At 35.2% G+C, this 21,079-nt stretch overlaps 1 protein-coding gene across 12 annotated transcripts in view; it reads left to right on the top strand.

The window, feature by feature from the left end:
* Nucleotides 1-21,079, top strand: part of LOC127722974 (uncharacterized) — a 436,121-nt gene that overhangs the window by 276,291 nt on the left and 138,751 nt on the right. The window contains exons 10-11 of one of the 12 annotated variants that reach the window (XM_052229375.1): nucleotides 6,496-8,005; nucleotides 8,501-9,329. The exons of 6 other annotated variants lie outside the window; for them this stretch is intronic. In XM_052229375.1, coding sequence (XP_052085335.1) covers nucleotides 6,496-8,005; nucleotides 8,501-9,293 — 2,303 coding nt within the window. In that variant the 3' untranslated portion in view covers nucleotides 9,294-9,329. Of the gene's footprint in view, nucleotides 1-6,495; nucleotides 8,006-8,500; nucleotides 9,330-21,079 lie in introns of those variants that run through there. 5 more of the 12 variants (XM_052229374.1, XM_052229373.1, XM_052229367.1 and 2 more) reach the window with 5 other exon arrangements.

Here is a 21,079-nt window from a genome sequence, read left to right as displayed (position 1 = left end):
ATAAAATTAGTTCCGGAACAAATTTTACAGTGCTGGAACATATTTTCTGTGATATAAAGTCCGGTGGAACATATTTCATATGAAATTTGTTCCGCCGGAACAAATGTCACGCCGGAACAAATTTTTTGTTACAATTGCGCAATAGCAAGAAATATTTAATTGCACAGTATTGTGCAAAAGAAGATACTTCATATAAATTGCTTATTTCTTGACCAATTTCAATGGGGTTTTATTCTTGAATTCTTGGGGTTCTTTAATATGCTAAATCTAACTGTGTATTTAGTTTTTGGATTTTGGGCCCCGTTTTTAAATTGGTCCACATTGAGGTCCAAAGGGTCCAAAATTAAACTTTGTTTGATTTCATCAAAAATTGAATTATTGGGGTTCTTTGATATGCCGAATCTAACCGTGTATTTAGATTCTTATTTTTTGGTTCCGTTTTCAAATTGGTCTACATTAAGGTCCAAAGGGTCCAAAATTAAACTTAGTTTGATTTTATCAAAAATTGAATTCTTAGGGTTCTTTGATATGCTGAATCTAAACATGTATTTAGATTTTTGATTATGGGCCCAGTTTTCAAGTTGGTCCAAATCGGGGTCCAAAATTAAACTTTGTTTGATTTCAACAAAAATTGAATATATGGGGTTCTTTGATATGCTGAATATAACCATGTATTTAGATTTTTGATTTTTGGGCCCCGTTATCAACTTTGTCCACATTGAGGTCAAAAGGGTCCAAAATTAAACTTTGTTTGATTTCATCAAAAATTGAATTCTTGGGGTTCTTTGATATGCTGAATCTAACCATGTATTTAGATTTTGGATATTGGACCATAATAGGTGAATGTCCAATTTAAAATTTTTAAGTTCTTAGACCACATTCATTCTGTGTCAGAAACCTATGCTGTGTCAAATATTTAATCACAATCCAAATGCAAAGCTATATCAAGCTTGAATGTTGTGTCCATACTTGCCCCAACTGTTCAGGGTTCGACCTCTGCGGTCGTATCAAGCTGCGCCCTGCCGAGCATTTTATTTTAACATAATTTAGGCCGTTAGTTTTCTTGTTTGAATTGTTTTACATTTGTCATTTAAGGGCCTTTTATAGCTGACTATGAGGTATGGGCTTTGCTCATTGTTGAAGGCCGTAAGGGTGACCTATATTTGTTAATTTCTGTGTCATTTGGTCTCTTGTGAAGAGTTGTCTCATTGGCAATCATACCACATCTTCTTTTTTTATATCGAATTACATTTTATTATGATTATCTATGATCCTGTTGTACAACTTTATACTGTACACACAATTTAATCCTCATGTATACAACAATGCCTAGTAATTTTGATTTACAAGCAAGGTTCAATTAAATGAATTAAAAATGATTATTGTACATAGACATGATAGACATGATAAAGAATAATGTTTTTAAGAATAAAAAATTATCAGATATTGAACTATTCATTTCTAGGCTATAGGTCGATTGGGAGGTCAAACAATGTATCAAGAGTGTCAAGAGTTAAAGGTGAAAATCTTAGACCAGTCTAATCAGGAAATTATGTTGGAAATCAAACAATCACTGGAAGAGATGAAAGAACTGAGACAAACAATAGACAATTTGGGGATGGAACACTCTAAAGTGACGGAAAATCTTAGAGAGTTACAATCTTCTTTGAAAGACCCTTTGCCAGGGAACATCAAAGGTACATTATACTTATTGATACAGATAAAAGTAGAATGTCAATTGACAGGTAATTATTTCTAATTCTTCAATTTCTCATATCTTTTGCAATGTTTTAATCCCTTACAAGTCATGTATATTGATCGAAACAAATATCAACATTCCCTTCAGAAATGGAGGTAATGTGATTTTATTATAAAACTTTTTCCTGAGATGGCATGGACAACTGAAGTGACAATGACATAAACTATTTTGATAAAACCTAGGCACATGAGCTGGACAATTCATATATTGTATGCAGATGTATTATGGTCTCAAGTTTCCATCTTAATATACTGTTTGTTCTTGATCTTATTTTCTTGGTTAAGTTACTGAAAAATAGACTATAATCTTCATTACAAACAGAACTTAAAATTTAAACTGACCACAAGCATGATACACACTCAGCTGATACACACACACACCTGATTTTTGTCTCGCCTGTAAAGAAAGTCGCAGTATTGGAGACTTGGGTATGAAAATCCTGCAGGATCTACGGCGTAAACTATTTGTTTAAAGCTTTATATTTCAGAAGGTAGAAGACCTGGATGCTTCATACCTTGTGTGCGGATAACTTACGAAGATTCTGTCTGTCATATGTCCATTGTCCTTGACCTCATTTTAATGGTTGCGTGACTGCTTGAGAAAAAGAATTACAGTTTTTTTGTTAAGTGAAATACTCACTTATTATGAGTATTAGGATAAAGTTCTATATTTATGGGTTCCTTGCAACGTCTATATGTCCATCAGGTAGGGTTCCCCTGACCTCGACCTTATTCCATGGATCAGTGATCAAGGTTAAAATTACATGGTAAAGTCCATATCTCAGATAAAATAAGCCATAGGTCAACTATATTTGGTGTATGGAATGATTGCAATTTCATAGTCCATTGGATAATGTTTAGTTTTTGTGGTTTGATCTGTTTCTCAGATACTATAAGCAATACGACCACTATATTTGGTGTATGGAATGATTGTCAGTTGTACATGTCTGTATGGCAGGTTTCATCTGACCTTGACCTCATTTTCATGGTTCATTGGACAATTTTAAGTTTGTGTGGTTTTGTTCATTTCTCAGATATTATAAGCAATAGGTCATTTATGTTTAGTGAATAGAACAATCTTGAGGTGTACATATCTGTCTGGCAGGGTTCATATGACCTGATCTCATTTTCATGGTTCTTTGGTCAATGATAAGTTTTCGTAATTATGTCAATTTATAAGGTACCAAAAACAAAAGGTCAACTGTATTTGGTGTCTAGAATTATTGTAAGGTGTACATGTCTGTCTGGCAGCTAGGGTTCATATGACCTTGACCTCATTTTCATGGTTCATTGGTCAATGTTAAAATTTTGTGGTTTGATCTGTTTCTCTGGTACTTTTAGCAATAGGACCACTATATTTGGTGTATAGAATGATTGTAAGGTATACATGTCTGGCATGGGTCATATGACTGTGACCTCATTTTCATAGTACATTGTTAATGGTAAGATGATGAGATACTAGTAGTAAATGATACTTGTAGTAAAATCTTTATTTTAAAGACTTTCAGCATAATTTCAATTATGATCAGTTTAGCAGGTGACATTTCAGCCTTTAAACTCTTGTTATCATATTTAGGCCAGAATTTTTTTCTTTTTCGTTTACTAATCAGAATCTAGGCTAACCTAAAAGGGACATGTAACCTTGACAAACACATTCAAATTTGTGTGCATAGTCAGATCTCATAAGGATCAATATCCCTTATTCGCCTCAAATTGAGGTACTCAAATATAGTACGTAATTAAAAAATCTCTACAGTGATATTGGACATGTTTCAAATTTTAACAAGTGACTGAGCTTAACCATTTGTGCTTATTCAAAGAGCAGAGGATCATACAATAAATTTGTAAAAACTATGGAGTTATTAAATGTATGCAAAGTACTAAATTTTAAAAGAACTTATTGTGTGAAAAAAGGATTTCTTACCTCAAGTAGCTGCATCACGAGGGGCTTTTCAGGATATGCTCAGCAGTTGAAAAATGAATCTCACTTTGGACCCCGAAAATTTAACCACACAAGTGAAAATGTCTCAGCTTCGAAACAAGCCATCATACATATGTAACACTCAGAAACGTGTCCATCCCCCCCAATGTGTCCATATAACGTGTCCGATTCCCCCAAACGTGTCCATATAACGTCACTGAACTCCGAAACATGTTTAGTTGTAAAAGGGCGCTAAAGCATGTCATTTTCATTAACGCCCAATCATGTCCATTTTTATAAGAACGCCCAAATGTGTCCAATCTCACAAATGTGTCCATATGAAGTCTAAATTTTTCCTTTCTCTGAAAGCTCAATCGTGTCCATATTATAAAATCGCCCAAACGTGTCCCCCGTTATTTGATTATTGCTCTTTCATTGAAGTCCCGAGTAAATAAAGTGGTCTTTCCCCGCTCCCAAAAAATATTATTTAATTCCGAGCCCTGATTAGTGTAAATTTCTTATAACTGTACAAATTTAGGCCCAATCCCAAATTCACAGAATAATAAAGGTACAATCCCAAAGTCCCGGAAAAGATTATTTCGCCTTTCATTATAGAACTTACCTATGGTAGCAAAAAACAGTTATGAATAAATATTAAAATTTACTCTCATAAATTTTACCATCCCCTTTTCCTTGCTTTCTTGCAAATTAAGCTTACTGTTTGTGTCATATATGTGCATATATATGTATGTAATCAGTATCTTCTATAGATTTGATATCTAGTAGTTAAAATGGTAAAATATAATTTCTTTTTGGTGTATCCATGGCAACTATCTGCATTTATTTGCTATAAAATATTGCAAAAAGGGGGGAAAGATGTCACATGTTTCCCAAAAATTTGGCCAGAGGTAGAATTTCAATCCCTTGGAGTGATACATTTTCTGAAACTGTTTACATACATCTATCAGGAAATCAAATAAAAATCATATGTCTTTCATCTCATTTTTTTGTAAAATTGCATCAAAAACTTTGTGTAGAAAAAAAGTGTTTGTAAACATTACATTAATTTCTGGACCTACGGCCGGTCTACCTATGAAAATACAGACAGTCAAACAGAAAATAGCCCATAAAACATGAAAAAAATACTCTTGATGTTCTTATAAACCACCTTTGAAGGCTAAATTAGTACTCAGCTGTCTAAAAATGAATTTTATTGCACAATAACTTTCATATTTGAAAAATCCACAGGGGCCAAAATGCGAAACCAAACTCCTAACTGTGTATTGCTACCTATAGTATTTATAGTTGAAATGTTGTTGTCCTGATAATGCATGAACTATTTGTCACTGGACGTAATGTCTCTTGTTTGTATGTCTCTAAGTGAAGCTCAAAACCCAAATTTTATAATATAAAACCTGAATACCAGTTTATAATTTCAAGAGCTTTTAAAAAATCAGAACTATTGAAAAAAAAATAAATAATGGAAAACACCTCTGTAGGAAGCCAGCCGTGCAATATCCTCATACATGATTCATATAGTAAGGCATCACCGCAGTTTATAAGTACAAAATAATTTACTTAGTAAACGATTAATTTCTGTACTAAACTTATTTTTACGTTCGCTCTAAATACATGAAATATGTATGAAATACTTGCCACTAGACAATAAGCAAGCAACAGTCAAGAGTTTTTTATATGTTGCTAATCAATCTTGCAATTACGCTAAATATAAACAACTCATGTTGAACAAACTAATGCTAATACATTTTGAATTTTGTTCTTTCAGCTCTGTTCTTTTTTTAATTTCTGGTAATTGTGCCCAAAATACTTCAGGATTTATGTGTCTTGAATGCGGCTTTTTATCTAGTTTAGGATCCAACCGATACCCGACATCTTCATTTGTGTCCCCTATTATGGAATTGCCATAAATGTTATTGATGTCACTGAGAACATAATAGCGCTTAAAATTTTGAGACGTTCGGGCGTTTTAAAGTGGACTCATTTTGGCGAATAACAATTATCAGACACGTTTGGGCGATATAAACTTTTAAGGACACGTTTGGGGGATGGACACGTTTGGGAGTGTTATATATAAATGCAAGTTTGCGATATGGGCAGAGGAATTGAGGAAAAATCAGCCATTATCGCCTACCTGAAATGAATTGTGCATATTGAACCAGTAGGCCAATAAAACAGCTTTGTCCTGGCCAAAACTTTTTTTTACACTCGGTATGAAGGTGTATAACTGTATCATTATATGACAGTGTTGTGTTATGACCTTTATGTGACCTTGATCTTTTCATATTTAGTAAAAGGTTCACCACCTAAACACAATGTGTCCACACCATGATGGATGACGTACCATTAAACTCAAGATCAAATACTTAAGAGGAACCCAAAATCATGTATTTTAATGTTCTTTTAAATGATTTCACAATTAGTTATATTTTTATAGTACTGATCTTTGGTTAACCAAGACAATATGTTAGTGTCTTGCTATTAAGTATATATTTTGAGGGAGTATTTTCAATTTAGGTTGTATCAAAACAAGGAGATGGGATATGATGTCTAATGAGACAAAATGACAAGCAGGTATACAACCACAGGTCAGCATCCAGCCTTCAACAATGAGTACAACGATACTGTATAATATGTATAGTAAGGTATGAACGGTTTTGACATAACAAAATGTGAAACAACTTACACCATAGATTTATTCCACCATTTTATTACTGTTTTAAATGATTATGAATAATTCATGTGAATAGTAAGTTTTTTTTTAATTTTTAATTAGTTACACTTTATATATTTTTCAGAGCTGATAAAAAAACAAATGGAAGACTGGGAAAAGAAAGATAAGATGTTCGTGTCTACAAGAGCCAGCGATTATGTCATGGAATGTTTACAGGACAACAGTTGCTTGACATTAACTGCCCCATCAGGAGTTGGAAAATCATTTATTGCAAGACACACAGCACTTGTTTTGAAGAAGGAAGGATACAATATAATACCAGTGTACTCACCAACAGACATTAGAGATTATTATCAACCTGGTAAACAGACAGTCTTTATTTTAGATGATATTTGTGGAAATTTCACGGCGAATCAACAACAGATTGATAACTGGAAACAGTTGTTACCTGTGATTAAAACAATTATTGCAGACAAATGTTGTAAGATTATTGTATCTTGTAGATTACAAGTCTATAAAGATGATAAGTTTAATATATTATTACCTTTTAAATCCTGTGAATGTAACTTAATATCAGATAAGTTAGGTCTTACATCTGTTGAGAAAACAAACATAGCAAAAACATATATTGGTACAAGCATGACAGATATTGATGATTTATCTTCTAAATGCGATTTTTTCCCACTCTTATGTTCCTTATATCATGAAAAAGAAGATGTAGATGTCAAAGAATATTTCAAAAATCCTTTTGATGTCTATAAAAGTCAGCTAGACAGGTTAAGTGAGCATGGTGATGAAGGGAACTATAAAATATGTAGTCTGGCTTTATGTGTTCTCTTTAATAATCAGCTAAAGGAAAAATGGTTCCAGGGTAAAATGACAGATGAACAAGGACAGATCATAAAAGAAACATGTGAGGCTTGTGAAATCACCAGTATACCAAAGGCAAAACTAAAGAAAGCACTTGACACTCTAGATGGTACATTTATCTGTAAACAGAATGGTATTTATAGAACTGTACATGATAAACTGTTTGACTTCCTTGCTCATTACTTTGGTCAGAAAATGATTGAATGTTTAATAGATCATGGTGACAGTGATTTAGTACGTGAACGTTTTATTAGGCAGAAATCACCAGATGACAAGAACAGTAACATAGACTTCATTATAGAAATACCAGATGATTATTTAGAATCATATTTAAAAAGGTTTATAAAGGACTGGTCAGCAGGAAAGGTGACAGATGTATTCAGTAACAATAATATGAAAGTTTCATCATTCAGACAAAAGTTATTACAGTACTTACTAAAACTAGATAAACTACAACAAGTAACATTAGCCAATACCAAGGATACAGTGAGACCAAAGGAGGAGTATGTATCAGGTACTACTCCACTGGTATCTACTTGTTATGATGGTTATACTGATATGGTACAGTGGATGTTACATAATGATGTGGATGTGGATCAGTGTAGAGATGATGGAGTTACTGGACTGTTCATGGCAAGTCAGGAAGGACATACTGATATAGTAAAGTCACTGTTAGAGAGGAATCCTAATGTTAATCTATGTAGACATGATAGCTGTATTCCTCTGTTCATGGCAAGTCAGAATGGACATACTGATATAGTAAAGTTACTGTTAGAGAAGGATCCCAATGTTGATCTATGTGACAAGAATGACTGTAGTCCTCTGTACTGGGCAAGTCAGGAAGGATATACTGATATAGTAAAGTTACTGTTAGAGAAGGATCCTAATGTTGATCTATGTAACAAGGATGGCTTGAGTCCTCTGTTAATGGCAAGTTATAAAGGACATACTGATATAGTAAGGTTACTGTTAGAGAGGAATCCTAATGTTGATCTATGTACCAAGGATGGCGGTAGTCCTCTGTACATGGCAAGTCAGAATGGACATACTGATATAGTAAAGTTACTGTTAGAGAAGAATCCTAATGTAGATCTATGTGGCAAGGATGGCTGTAGTCCTCTGTACATGGCAAGTCAGAATGGACATACTGATATAGTAAAGTTACTGTTAGAGAAGAGTCCTAATGTTGATCTATGTAACAAGGATGACTGTAGTCCTTTGTTATTGGCAAGTAATAAAGGACATACTGATATAGTAAGGTTACTGTTAGAGAAGGATCCAAATGTTGATCTATGTAACAAGGATGACTGTAGTCCTTTGTTATTGGCAAGTAATAATGGACATACTGATATAGTAAGGTTACTGTTAGAGAAGAATTCTAATGTTGATCTATGTAACAGGAATGGTTTTACACCACTGATCAAGTCATGTATCTGTAACTACATCAGCATAGTCCAGCTATTAATAAGACATAAACCAAACATTAATGCCCAGTCATATGATGGTGGTAATGCTTTGAATTTCAGTGCACAGAAAGGGAATGTAGAAATAACACAGTTACTGTTAGAGAACAATGCTGACTGTAATATATGTGGCCATAGTAAACAAAAAATAACAGATACATTAAATAATGATCAATCCGAAACATTAGATGAATATAAACAAGGATTGTTTGTTTGCTTTCTAAAGAATACATTATCAAATGTTACAGATTATATCAGTAAGAAGTCAGTAGATTTTGTCTTTGATGTGGATGCTGGTTCTTCTCCATTACACATTGCCTGTTTTATGGGTAGGATAGGTGTAGTCCGTTGTCTTCTGAACCACAATGCTAACATCAACATGACAAAAGAAGATGGAACAACACCATTATTTTATGCATGTGAAGTAGGACACGAGGATATTGTACGTTTATTATTAGATAAAGGTGCAAAGACACAGATGTGTAGACTTGATGGGAAATCCCCTTTAAACATTGCAACAGATAATGGACATACATCTATAGTAGTGATTGTAACAGAACACATGAAGAAGGACAAACTTTCTTCTTAACTTTTGTTCTTTTGTCAGTGGTTCTTTATGACATGTGGGCACTCCGATTTCCTCCACCAATAAAAACTGGCCGCCACGAAATAGCCCAAAAGCGGTGCTTAAAAGTGGCGTTAAGACACCAAAAATCAATCAATCTTTATGACATGTGAAAAAAACTTACAAGGGAAGTTAAAATTTTTCTTTTTTAACTGTTGTTTTTTAGTCAGTGGTTTGTTATGACATAAAAATCATGCAGCAGATGAGAACAAAAAACTTTTATTTTCCTGTTGATTGGTGTTTGTTTAATATCTACTATATACAATTCATTTGATTACTTTCTCTCTATTTTTACCTTATACAGCCAAGCTTCGTATTACATGAATATTTCTGAATTTTATTACAAGGAATAAAAGAAACATGATAGATTCAAATGCAGTAAAAAACATTCTGTTGATGCCAATGAATGAAACTGTACCACACTTAGTAAACATTGTATTTATATTATTACTTTGTGGTTTTTCTAATTACTTCATTGTTTTCTAAAGTCACATTTCTTTACTTGGTGAGTAAGATCAGTTTTTTGTCTTATTTGATGCTTATATTAAAGGTTACATATTTTATAGATGTTGTTATACATTTTTAGTTTTTTGCTTTGTTGGTTCATGTTCTCCTTTGTATATGTTTTTTGTAATATATTTTTGTCAACATTACAAACCCCTATATTTCTTGCTTGGTATTGTTGGGGTACTGTCTTATTGCAACATATGTGGTATTTACTAAGAACTTATTTAAGAACTTATTACATTCATATACAGTTATCTGTCCAGTCCTGAGAGGAAAGATGTGACAGTGACACCGAATGTTTATTTGTATTGCAACAATTTCTTATCATGTTACAAAATAAATATTGTATCTCAGAAGTTATATCAAAGGCCATGTGAGATCTATCATCACTTTGGGTCTATTGTCTGTTTGTCTTTCTATCTTTTGCTTTTCAGCTTTTGAAAGATGATTTAATTTGAAACCCTGAAATTAGTTTTGAATTAATTTTGTATGAATTTTCCTTCAGGTTATGCATACATTAAAATTTAAGTCTGTTGACAAACTAGCCAGAAAGGAAAATCATATGGCCACCATTAACATGTATAAAATATATAAATTTCTGTTTCGAATATATCACCTGTATATAAATTTCTTACTAATTAGGGCCCCGTCGAATGGTGGACGCCCTATAGTGATCAGTCTGTCCGTCCTTCCGTCTGTCTGTCCGTAACAAATTGTGTCCGCTCTATATCTAGAGAACCGTTATGATTTCAAAGTTAATACGTGACATGTATATTAACCAACACCAGAGGGTGTGTCATTATGTATATACAACTTCCTAGGTCAAAGGTCAAGGTCAAAAACTTTGGTTTTAGTTGACAACCCCATGTCCTACGGTAAAGATTGTGTCCGCTCTTTATCTTGAGAACCATTATGATTTCAAAATTTATACTTGACATGTATATAAACCAACACCAGAGGGTGTGTCATAATATATGTACACATTCCTAGGTCAAAGGTCAAAAAAACTTTTGTTTCAGTTGACAACCCCATGTCCAATGATAAAGATAGAAATTTTTTACCACACATTATTCACAGCTGGGCCCACAGAGATGGCTCCCATCTCAATGATATCTAGTTTTAACTGATATCTTTAAAAAAATATATATTTTTTCATCAGACTGGTTTAAATATTTTTGATGTAACTTTGAGTCTTTATATTAGCAAAATTGATTGATTTTTGTTTCACATCTTGTAACCAGCTGGTTATTAAACATGATTGACATTCTCAATAAGGACCTTGCACAAAAGTACACGAAATAATCTGTAACTCTTGTTTGAGATTCTTTGTATCTCTCATTAAAGTTATAAAAATAAAAGACTGACCAAATTGTATGACCACCCTGCTTTGTTTAAGTATGATTTATACTTGTTTCATCATTCTTTATAACATTGTAGTTTAAAGTGTTTTTAGAAAAATGAATTTTCACCAAGACAGCTCTGACTGTATTAGATAATCCCCCTGTAAGAAGTTAATGTTCAACATTACTGGTTTTACTGTTTTAACATGTCATATAAGCGATGCAGACTGCAGTTTACAGCTAAATTCCTTTTAAAGTTATAACAAAATCAATCTATAAATAATGTGATGAATGGTTTCATGTTATTAAACATTTTTGTAATTTATAATTTTCAGTTACCGTTTATACTACTGATCTTCACAACTTTTTATTGTTTGAATTGTATATTGTTTACATTGTAATATAGATATATATTTTGTTGTTATAATATGTATCAGAAAAGATAATCATAATAAAATTATTTATCAGTATTTTATGTGTTCTTTTTAAATTATTTATGTTAATTTGTTAAAAAGACCATTTGAGATGATGTGTTCTTTGGTTGATTGGTTTGATATTCCATTGAAATATGATACATTTGGAGAATACATTCATCGTTTTGGCTTTGCAGTTTTAAATCTAAGTACATTATGACAAATTTGACAAAATGTGCAATGTGCATGGGTTCTGCTCATTGTTGAAGGCCATATGGTGACCTATAGTTGTTAATTTCTGTGTCATTTGGTCTCTTGTGGAGAGTTGTCTCATTGGCAGTCATACCACATCTTCTTTTTATAATTAACATGATGTAGAAGTGCATGCAGCTTTTAACTGAGTTGCCACAAAGTAAACATTCCTTAATTACAATTGTATCAAGATATATGTATGGGAGTCAGCTTTCCAGTTTCCCTGACAAATTATTTCGATCCATAATGAACATTTCACCATACTTGGTTTGATAATGCCCCATTGGAAAACCTATACTGATTTTAGGATTATTAGTTCAAGTGCCTACAAATATACTGAAAGTTTGGGAAAGTTTTGTTCCAATTATTATCTTTTAAGTCATTAGTAGGATTTTTACCAATTTTTGGTGGATAAATTGCCTATGAGTGAAAAAAGCCTCTTGATTCTAGGTAACTTTATATATAAAATAAACAAGGAGATGTGATATGATTGTCAAAGAAAGACCATGCCATGACAAACCTCTACCTATAATAAGCTGTAAAAGGTCTTGACATGACAAATTCATTCCTATAGTAAGCTGTTAAAAGCCCTGACATGTTAAACCCATCACTATAGTTAGCTGTAAAAAGCCTTGACATGACAACCACATACCAATAGTAAGCTGTAAAAGACCCTGACATGACAAGCCCATACCTATAGTAAGCTGTAAAAGGCCCTGACATGACATACCCATACCTATAGTAAGCTGTAAAAGACCCTGACATGACAACCACATACCTATAGTAAGCTGTAAAAGACCATGACATGACAAACCCATACCGATAGTAAGCTATGAAAGGCCCTGACATGACAAACCCATACCTATAGTAAGCTGTAAAAGACTCTGACATGACAACCCCATACCTATAGTAAGATGTAAAAGGCCCTGACATGACAAACCCATACCTATAGTAAGCTGTAAAAGACCCTGACATGACAAACACATACCTATAGTTAGCTGTAAAAGACCATGACATGACAACCACATACCAATCGTAAGCTGTAAAAGGCTCTGACATGACAAACACATACCTATAGTTAGCTGTAAAAGACCATGACATTACAACCACATACCTATAGTAAGCTGTAAAAGACCATGCCATGACAAACCTCTACCTATAATAAGCTGTAAAAGGCCTTGACATGACAAATTCATTCCTATAGTAAGCTGTAAAAAGCCCTGACATGACAAACACATACAAATAGTTAGCTGTAAAAAGCCCTGACATGACAAACACATACCAATAGTAAGCTGTAAAAGACCCTGACATGACAAGCCCATACCTATAGTAAGCTGTAAAAGGCCCTGACATGACAAACCCATACCTATAGTAAGATGTAAAAGGCCCTGACATGACAAACCCATACCTATAGTAAGCTGTTAAAGACCCTGACATGACAACCATATACCTATAGTAAGCTTTAAAAGGCCCTGACATGACAAACACATACCTATAGTTAGCTGTAAAAGGCCCTGACATGACAAACACTTACCTATAGTTAGCTCTAAAAGACCATGCCATGACAAACCTCTACCTAAAATAAGCTGTAAAAGGCCTTGACATGACAAATTCATTCCTATAGTAAGCTGTAAAAAGCCCTGACATGATAAACCCATAACTATAGTTAGCTGTAAAAAGCCCTGACATGACAACCACATACCAATAGTGAGCTGTAAAAGACCCTGACATGACAACCACATACCTATAGTAAGCTGTAAAAGACCCTGACATGACAAACCCATACCTTTAGTAAGATGTAAAAGGCCCTGACATGACAAACCCATACCTAAAGTAAGCTGTAAAAGACCCTGACATGACAAACACATGCCTATAGTTAGCTGTAAAAGACCATGACATGACAACCACATACCTATAGTTAGCTGTAAAAGGCCCTGACATGACAAACACATACATATAGTTAGCTGTAAAAGACCATGACATGACAACCACATACCTATAGTAAGCTGTAAAAGGCCCTGACATGACAAACACATACCTAAAGTTAGCTGTAAAAGACCATGACATGACAACCACATACCTATAGTAAGCTATACAAGGCCCTTACATGACAAACACATACCTATTGTTAGCTGTAAAAGACCATGATATGACAACCACATACCTATAGTAAGCTGTAAAAGACCCTGACATGACAAACCCACACCTTTAGTAAGATGTAAAAGGCCCTGACATGACAAACCCATACCTAAAGTAAGCTGTAAAAGACCCTGACATGACAAACACATGCCTATAGTTAGCTGTAAAAGACCATGACATGACAACCACATACATATAGTCAGCTGTAAAAGGCACTGACATGACAAACCCATACCTACAGTAAGCTGTAAAAGACCCTGACATGACAACCACATACCTATAGTAAAATGTAAAAGACCATGACATGGCAAACCCATACCTATAGTAAGCTATGAAAGGCCCTGACATCACAAACCCATACCTATAGTAAGCTGTAAAAGACCCTGACATGACAAACCCATACCTTTAGTAAGATGTAAAAGGCCCTGACATGACAAACCCATACCTAAAGTAAACTGTAAAAGACCCTGACATGACAAACACATGACATGACAACCACATACCTATAGTAAGCTGTAAAAGGCCCTGACATGACAAACACATACAAATAGTTAGCTGTAAAAGACCACGACATGACAACCACATACCTATAGTAAGCTGTAAAAGGCCCTGACATGACAAACACATACCTATAGTTAGCTGTAAAAGACCATGACATGACAACCACATACCTATAGTAAGCAATAAAAGGCCCTGACATGACAAACACATACCTATAGTTAGCTGTAAAAGACCATGATATGACAACCACATACCTATAGTAAGCTGTAAAAGGCACTGACATGACAAAATATTCATACAAGAAATCCAACGGGCTGATTTTTAAACAAGTCCAAAGTCATAAGTCACAGCAGAAATTAATGGACTGAAATTGTAGCAATATCTTTTGTTTCCAAACAAACAATCAAACAAATGTCCTATTTTCACAAACAAAAGCTTGAAAATACCCAGAAATATTGTCAAAGAAAACACTACTCCATAGAGACCTAAAAGTAAGCAGCTATAGGTCATCATAAAGCTTTCAACAGTGAGAAGAAACCATAAACCTATAGTTAGCTGTAAAAGGCCATGCCATGACAAACCCATACCTATAGTAAGCTGTAAAAGACCATGACATGACAAATCTCTACCTATAATAAGTTGTAAAAGGCCTTCACATGACAAATCCATACCTTTAATAAGCTGTGAAAAGCTCTGACATGATAAACCCATAACTACAATGAGCTGTAGAAAACCCTGAGATGACAACCACATACCTATAGTAAGCTGTAAAGGACCCTGACATGACAAACCTATACCTTTAGTAAGCTGTAAAACGCCCTGACATGACAAACCCTGACCTAAAGTAGGCTGTAAAAGACCCTGACATGACAACCACATACATATAGTAAGCTGTAAAAAGCCCTGACATGACAAACCCATACCTATAGTAAGCTGTAAAAGGCCCTGATATGACAAACCGATACCTATAGTAAGCTGTAAAAGGCCCTGACATGACAACCACATATCTATAGTAAGCTGTAAAAGACCCTGACATGACAAACCAATACCTCTAGTAAGCTGTAAAAGACCCTGACATGACAACCACATACCTATAGTAAGCTGTAAAAGACCATGACATGACAACCACATACCTATAGTAAGCTGTAAAAGACCATGACATGACAAACCCATACCGATAGTAAGCTATGAAAGGCCCTGACATGACAAACCCATACCTATAGTAAGCTGTAAAAGACTCTGACATGACAACCCCATACCTATAGTAAGATGTAAAAGGCCCTGACATGACAAACCCATACCTATAGTAAGCTGTAAAAGACCATGACATGACAAACACATACCTATAGTTAGCTGTAAAAGACCCTGACATGACAAACCCATACCTATAGTAAGCTGTAAAAGACTCTGACATGACAACCCCATACCTATAGTAAGATGTAAAAGGCCCTGACATGACAAACCCATACCTATAGTAAGCTGTAAAAGACCATGACATGACAACCACATACCAATCGTAAGCTGTAAAAGGCTCTGACATGACAAACACATACCTATAGTTAGCTGTAAAAGACCATGACATTACAACCACATACCTATAGTAAGCTGTAAAAGACCATGCCATGACAAACCTCTACCTATAATAAGCTGTAAAAGGCCTTGACATGACAAACACATACAAATAGTTAGCTGTAAAAAGCCCTGACATGACAAACACATACCAATAGTAAGCTGTAAAAGACCCTGACATGACAAGCCCATACCTATAGTAAGCTGTTAAAGGCCCTGACATGACAAACCCATACCTATAGTAAGATGTAAAAGGCCCTGACATGACAAACCCATACCTATAGTAAGCTGTTAAAGACCCTGACATGACAACCATATACCTATAGTAAGCTTTAGAAGGCCCTGACATGACAAACACATACCTATAGTTAGCCGTAAAAGGCCCTGACATGACAAACACTTACCTATAGTTAGCTCTAAAAGACCATGCCATGACAAACCTCTACCTAAAATAAGCTGTAAAAGGCCTTGACATGACAAATTCATTCCTATAGTAAGCTGTAAAAAGCCCTGACATGATAAACCCATAACTATAGTTAGCTGTAAAAAGCCCTGACATGACAACCACATACCAATAGTGAGCTGTAAAAGACCCTGACATGACAACCACATACCTATAGTAAGCTGTAAAAGACCCTGACATGACAAACCCATACCTTTAGTAAGATGTAAAAGGCCCTGACATGACAAACCCATACCTAAAGTAAGCTGTAAAAGACCCTGACATGACAAACACATGCCTATAGTTAGCTGTAAAAGACCATGACATGACAACCACATACCTATAGTTAGCTGTAAAAGGCCCTGACATGACAAACACATACCTATAGTAAGCTGTAAAAGACCATGACATGACAACCACATACCTATAGTAAGCTATACAAGGCCCTTATATGACAAACACATACCTATAGTTAGCTGTAAAAGACCATGATATGACAACCACATACCTATAGTAAGCTGTAAAAGACCCTGACATGACAAACCCACACCTTTAGTAAGATGTAAAAGGCCCTGACATGACAAACCCATACCTAAAGTAAGCTGTAAAAGACCCTGACATGACAAACACATGCCTATAGTTAGCTGTAAAAGACCATGACATGACAACCACATACATATAGTCAGCTGTAAAAGGCACTGACATGACAAACCCATACCTACAGTAAAATGTAAAAGACCATGACATGGCAAACCCATACCTATAGTAAGCTATGAAAGGCCCTGACATCACAAACCCATTCCTATAGTAAGCTGTAAAAGACCCTGACATGACAAACCCATACCTTTAGTAAGATGTAAAAGGCCCTGACATGACAAACCCATACCTAAAATAAGCTGTAAAAGACCCTGACATGACAAACACATGACATGACAACCACATACCTATAGTAAGCTGTAAAAGGCCCTGACATGACAAACACATACAAATTGTTAGCTGTAAAAGACCACGACATGACAACCACATACCTATAGTAAGCTGTAAAAGGCCCTGACATGACAAACACATACCTATAGTTAGCTGTAAAAGACCATGACATGACAACCACATACCTATAGTAAGCAATAAAAGGCCCTGACATGACAAACACATACCTATAGTTAGCTGTAAAAGACCATGATATGACAACCACATACCTATAGTAAGCTGTAAAAGGCACTGACATGACAAAATATTCATACAAGAAATCCAACGGGCTGATTTTTAAACAAGTCCAAAGTCATAAGTCACAGCAGAAATTAATGGACTGAAATTGTAGCAATATCTTTTGTTTCCAAACAAACAATCAAACAAATGTCCTATTTTCACAAACAAAAGCTTGAAAATACCCAGAAATATTGTCAAAGAAAACACTACTCCATAGAGACCTAAAAGTAAGCAGCTATAGGTCATCATAAAGCTTTCAACAGTGAGAAGAAACCATAAACCTATAGTTAGCTGTAAAAGGCCATGCCATGACAAACCCATACCTATAGTAAGCTGTAAAAGACCATGACATGACAAATCTCTACCTATAATAAGTTGTAAAAGGCCTTCACATGACAAATCCATACCTTTAATAAGCTGTGAAAAGCTCTGACATGATAAACCCATAACTACAATAAGCTGTAGAAAACCCTGACATGACAACCACATACCTATAGTAAGCTGTAAAGGACCCTGACATGACAAACCTATACCTTTAGTAAGCTGTAAAACGCCCTGACATGACAAACCCTGACCTAAAGTAGGCTGTAAAAGACCCTGACATGACAACCACATACATATAGTAAGCTGTAAAAAGCCCTGACATGACAAACCCATACCTATAGTAAGCTGTAAAAGGCCCTGATATGACAAACCGATACCTATAGTAAGCTGTAAAAGACCATGACATGACAACCACATACCTATAGTAAGCTGTAAAAGACCATGACATGACAAACCCATACCGATAGTAAGCTATGAAAGGCCCTGACATGACAAACCCATACCTATAGTAAGCTGTAAAAGACTCTGACATGACAACCCCATACCTATAGTAAGATGTAAAAGGCCCTGACATGACAAACCCATACCTATAGTAAGCTGTAAAAGACCATGACATGACAAACACATACCTATAGTTAGCTGTAAAAGACCATGACATGACAACCACATACCAATCGTAAGCTGTAAAAGGCTCTGACATGACAAACACATACCTATAGTTAGCTGTAAAAGACCATGACATTACAACCACATACCTATAGTAAGCTGTAAAAGACCATGCCATGACAAACCTCTACCTATAATAAGCTGTAAAAGGCCTTGACATGACAAATTCATTCCTATAGTAAGCTGTAAAAAGCCCTGACATGACAAACACATACAAATAGTTAGCTGTAAAAAGCCCTGACATCACAAACACATACCAATAGTAAGCTGTAAAAGACCCTGACATGACAAGCCCATACCTATAGTAAGCTGTAAAAGGCCCTGACATGACAAACCCATACCTATAGTAAGATGTAAAAGGCCCTGACATGACAAACCCATACCTATAGTAAGCTGTTAAAGACCCTGACATGACAACCATATACCTATAGTAAGCTTTAAAAGGCCCTGACATGACAAACACATACCTATAGTTAGCTGTAAAAGGCCCTGACATGACAAACACTTACCTATAGTTAGCTCTAAAAGACCATGCCATGACAAACCTCTACCTAAAATAAGCTGTAAAAGGCCTTGACATGACAAATTCATTCCTATAGTAAGCTGTAAAAAGCCCTGACATGATAAACCCATAACTATAGTTAGCTGTAAAAAGCCCTGACATGACAACCACATACCAATAGTGAGCTGTAAAAGACCCTGACATGACAACCACATACCTATAGTAAGCTGTAAAAGACCCTGACATGACAAACCCATACCTTTAGTAAGATGTAAAAGGCCCTGACATGACAAACCCATACCTAAAGTAAGCTGTAAAAGACCCTGACATGACAAACACATGCCTATAGTTAGCTGTAAAAGACCATGACATGACAACCACATACCTATAGTTAGCTGTAAAAGGCCCTGACATGACAAACACATACATATAGTTAGCTGTAAAAGACCATGACATGACAACCACATACCTATAGTAAGCTGTAAAAGGCCCTGACATGACAAACACATACCTATAGTTAGCTGTAAAAGACCATGACATGACAACCACATACCTATAGTAAGCTATACAAGGCCCTTACATGACAAACACATACCTATAGTTAGCTGTAAAAGACCATGATATGACAACCACATACCTATAGTAAGCTGTAAAAGACCCTGACATGACAAACCCACACCTTTAGTAAGATGTAAAAGGCCCTGACATGACAAACCCATACCTAAAGTAAGCTGTAAAAGACCCTGACATGACAAACATATGCCTATAGTTAGCTGTAAAAGACCATGACATGACAACCACATACATATAGTCAGCTGTAAAAGGCACTGACATGACAAACCTCTACCTACAGTAAGCTGTAAAAGACCCTGACATGACAACCACATACCTATAGTAAAATGTAAAAGACCATGACATGGCAAACCCATACCTATAGTAAGCTATGAAAGGCCCTGACATCACAAACCCATACCTATAGTAAGCTGTAAAAGACCCTGACATGACAAACCCATACCTTTAGTAAGATGTAAAAGGCCCTGACATGACAAACCCATACCTAAAGTAAGCTGTAAAAGACCCTGACATGACAAACACATGACATGACAACCACATACCTATAGTAAGCTGTAAAAGGCCCTGACATGACAAACACATACAAATAGTTAGCTGTAAAAGACCACGACATGACGACCACATACCTATAGTAAGCTGTAAAAGGCCCTGACATGACAAACACATACCTATAGTTAGCTGTAAAAGACCATGACATGACAACCACATACCTATAGTAAGCAATAAAAGGCCCTGACATGACAAACACATACCTATAGTTAGCTGTAAAAGACCATGATATGACAACCACATACCTATAGTAAGCTGTAAAAGGCACTGACATGACAAAATATTCATACAAGAAATCCAACGGGCTGATTTTTAAACAAGTCCAAAGTCATAAGTCACAGCAGAAATTAATGGACTGAAATTGTAGCAATATCTTTTGTTTCCAAACAAACAATCAAACAAATGTCCTATTTTCACAAACAAAAGCTTGAAAATACCCAGAAATATTGTCAAAGAAAACACTACTCCATAGAGACCTAAAAGTAAGCAGCTATAGGTCATCATAAAGCTTTCAACAGTGAGAAGAAACCATAAACCTATAGTTAGCTGTAAAAGGCCATGCCATGACAAACCCATACCTATAGTAAGCTGTAAAAGACCATGACATGACAAATCTCTACCTATAATAAGTTGTAAAAGGCCTTCACATGACAAATCCATACCTTTAATAAGCTGTGAAAAGCTCTGACATGATAAACCCATAACTACAATGAGCTGTAGAAAACCCTGACATGACAACCACATACCTATAGTAAGCTGTAAAGGAC

This window comes from Mytilus californianus, unplaced genomic scaffold, assembly GCF_021869535.1.
Source record: "Mytilus californianus isolate M0D057914Y unplaced genomic scaffold, xbMytCali1.0.p SCAF_13, whole genome shotgun sequence".
Classification (NCBI taxonomy): Eukaryota; Metazoa; Mollusca; class Bivalvia; order Mytilida; family Mytilidae; genus Mytilus; species Mytilus californianus.
This window is presented reverse-complemented; position numbering and strand designations above follow the sequence as displayed.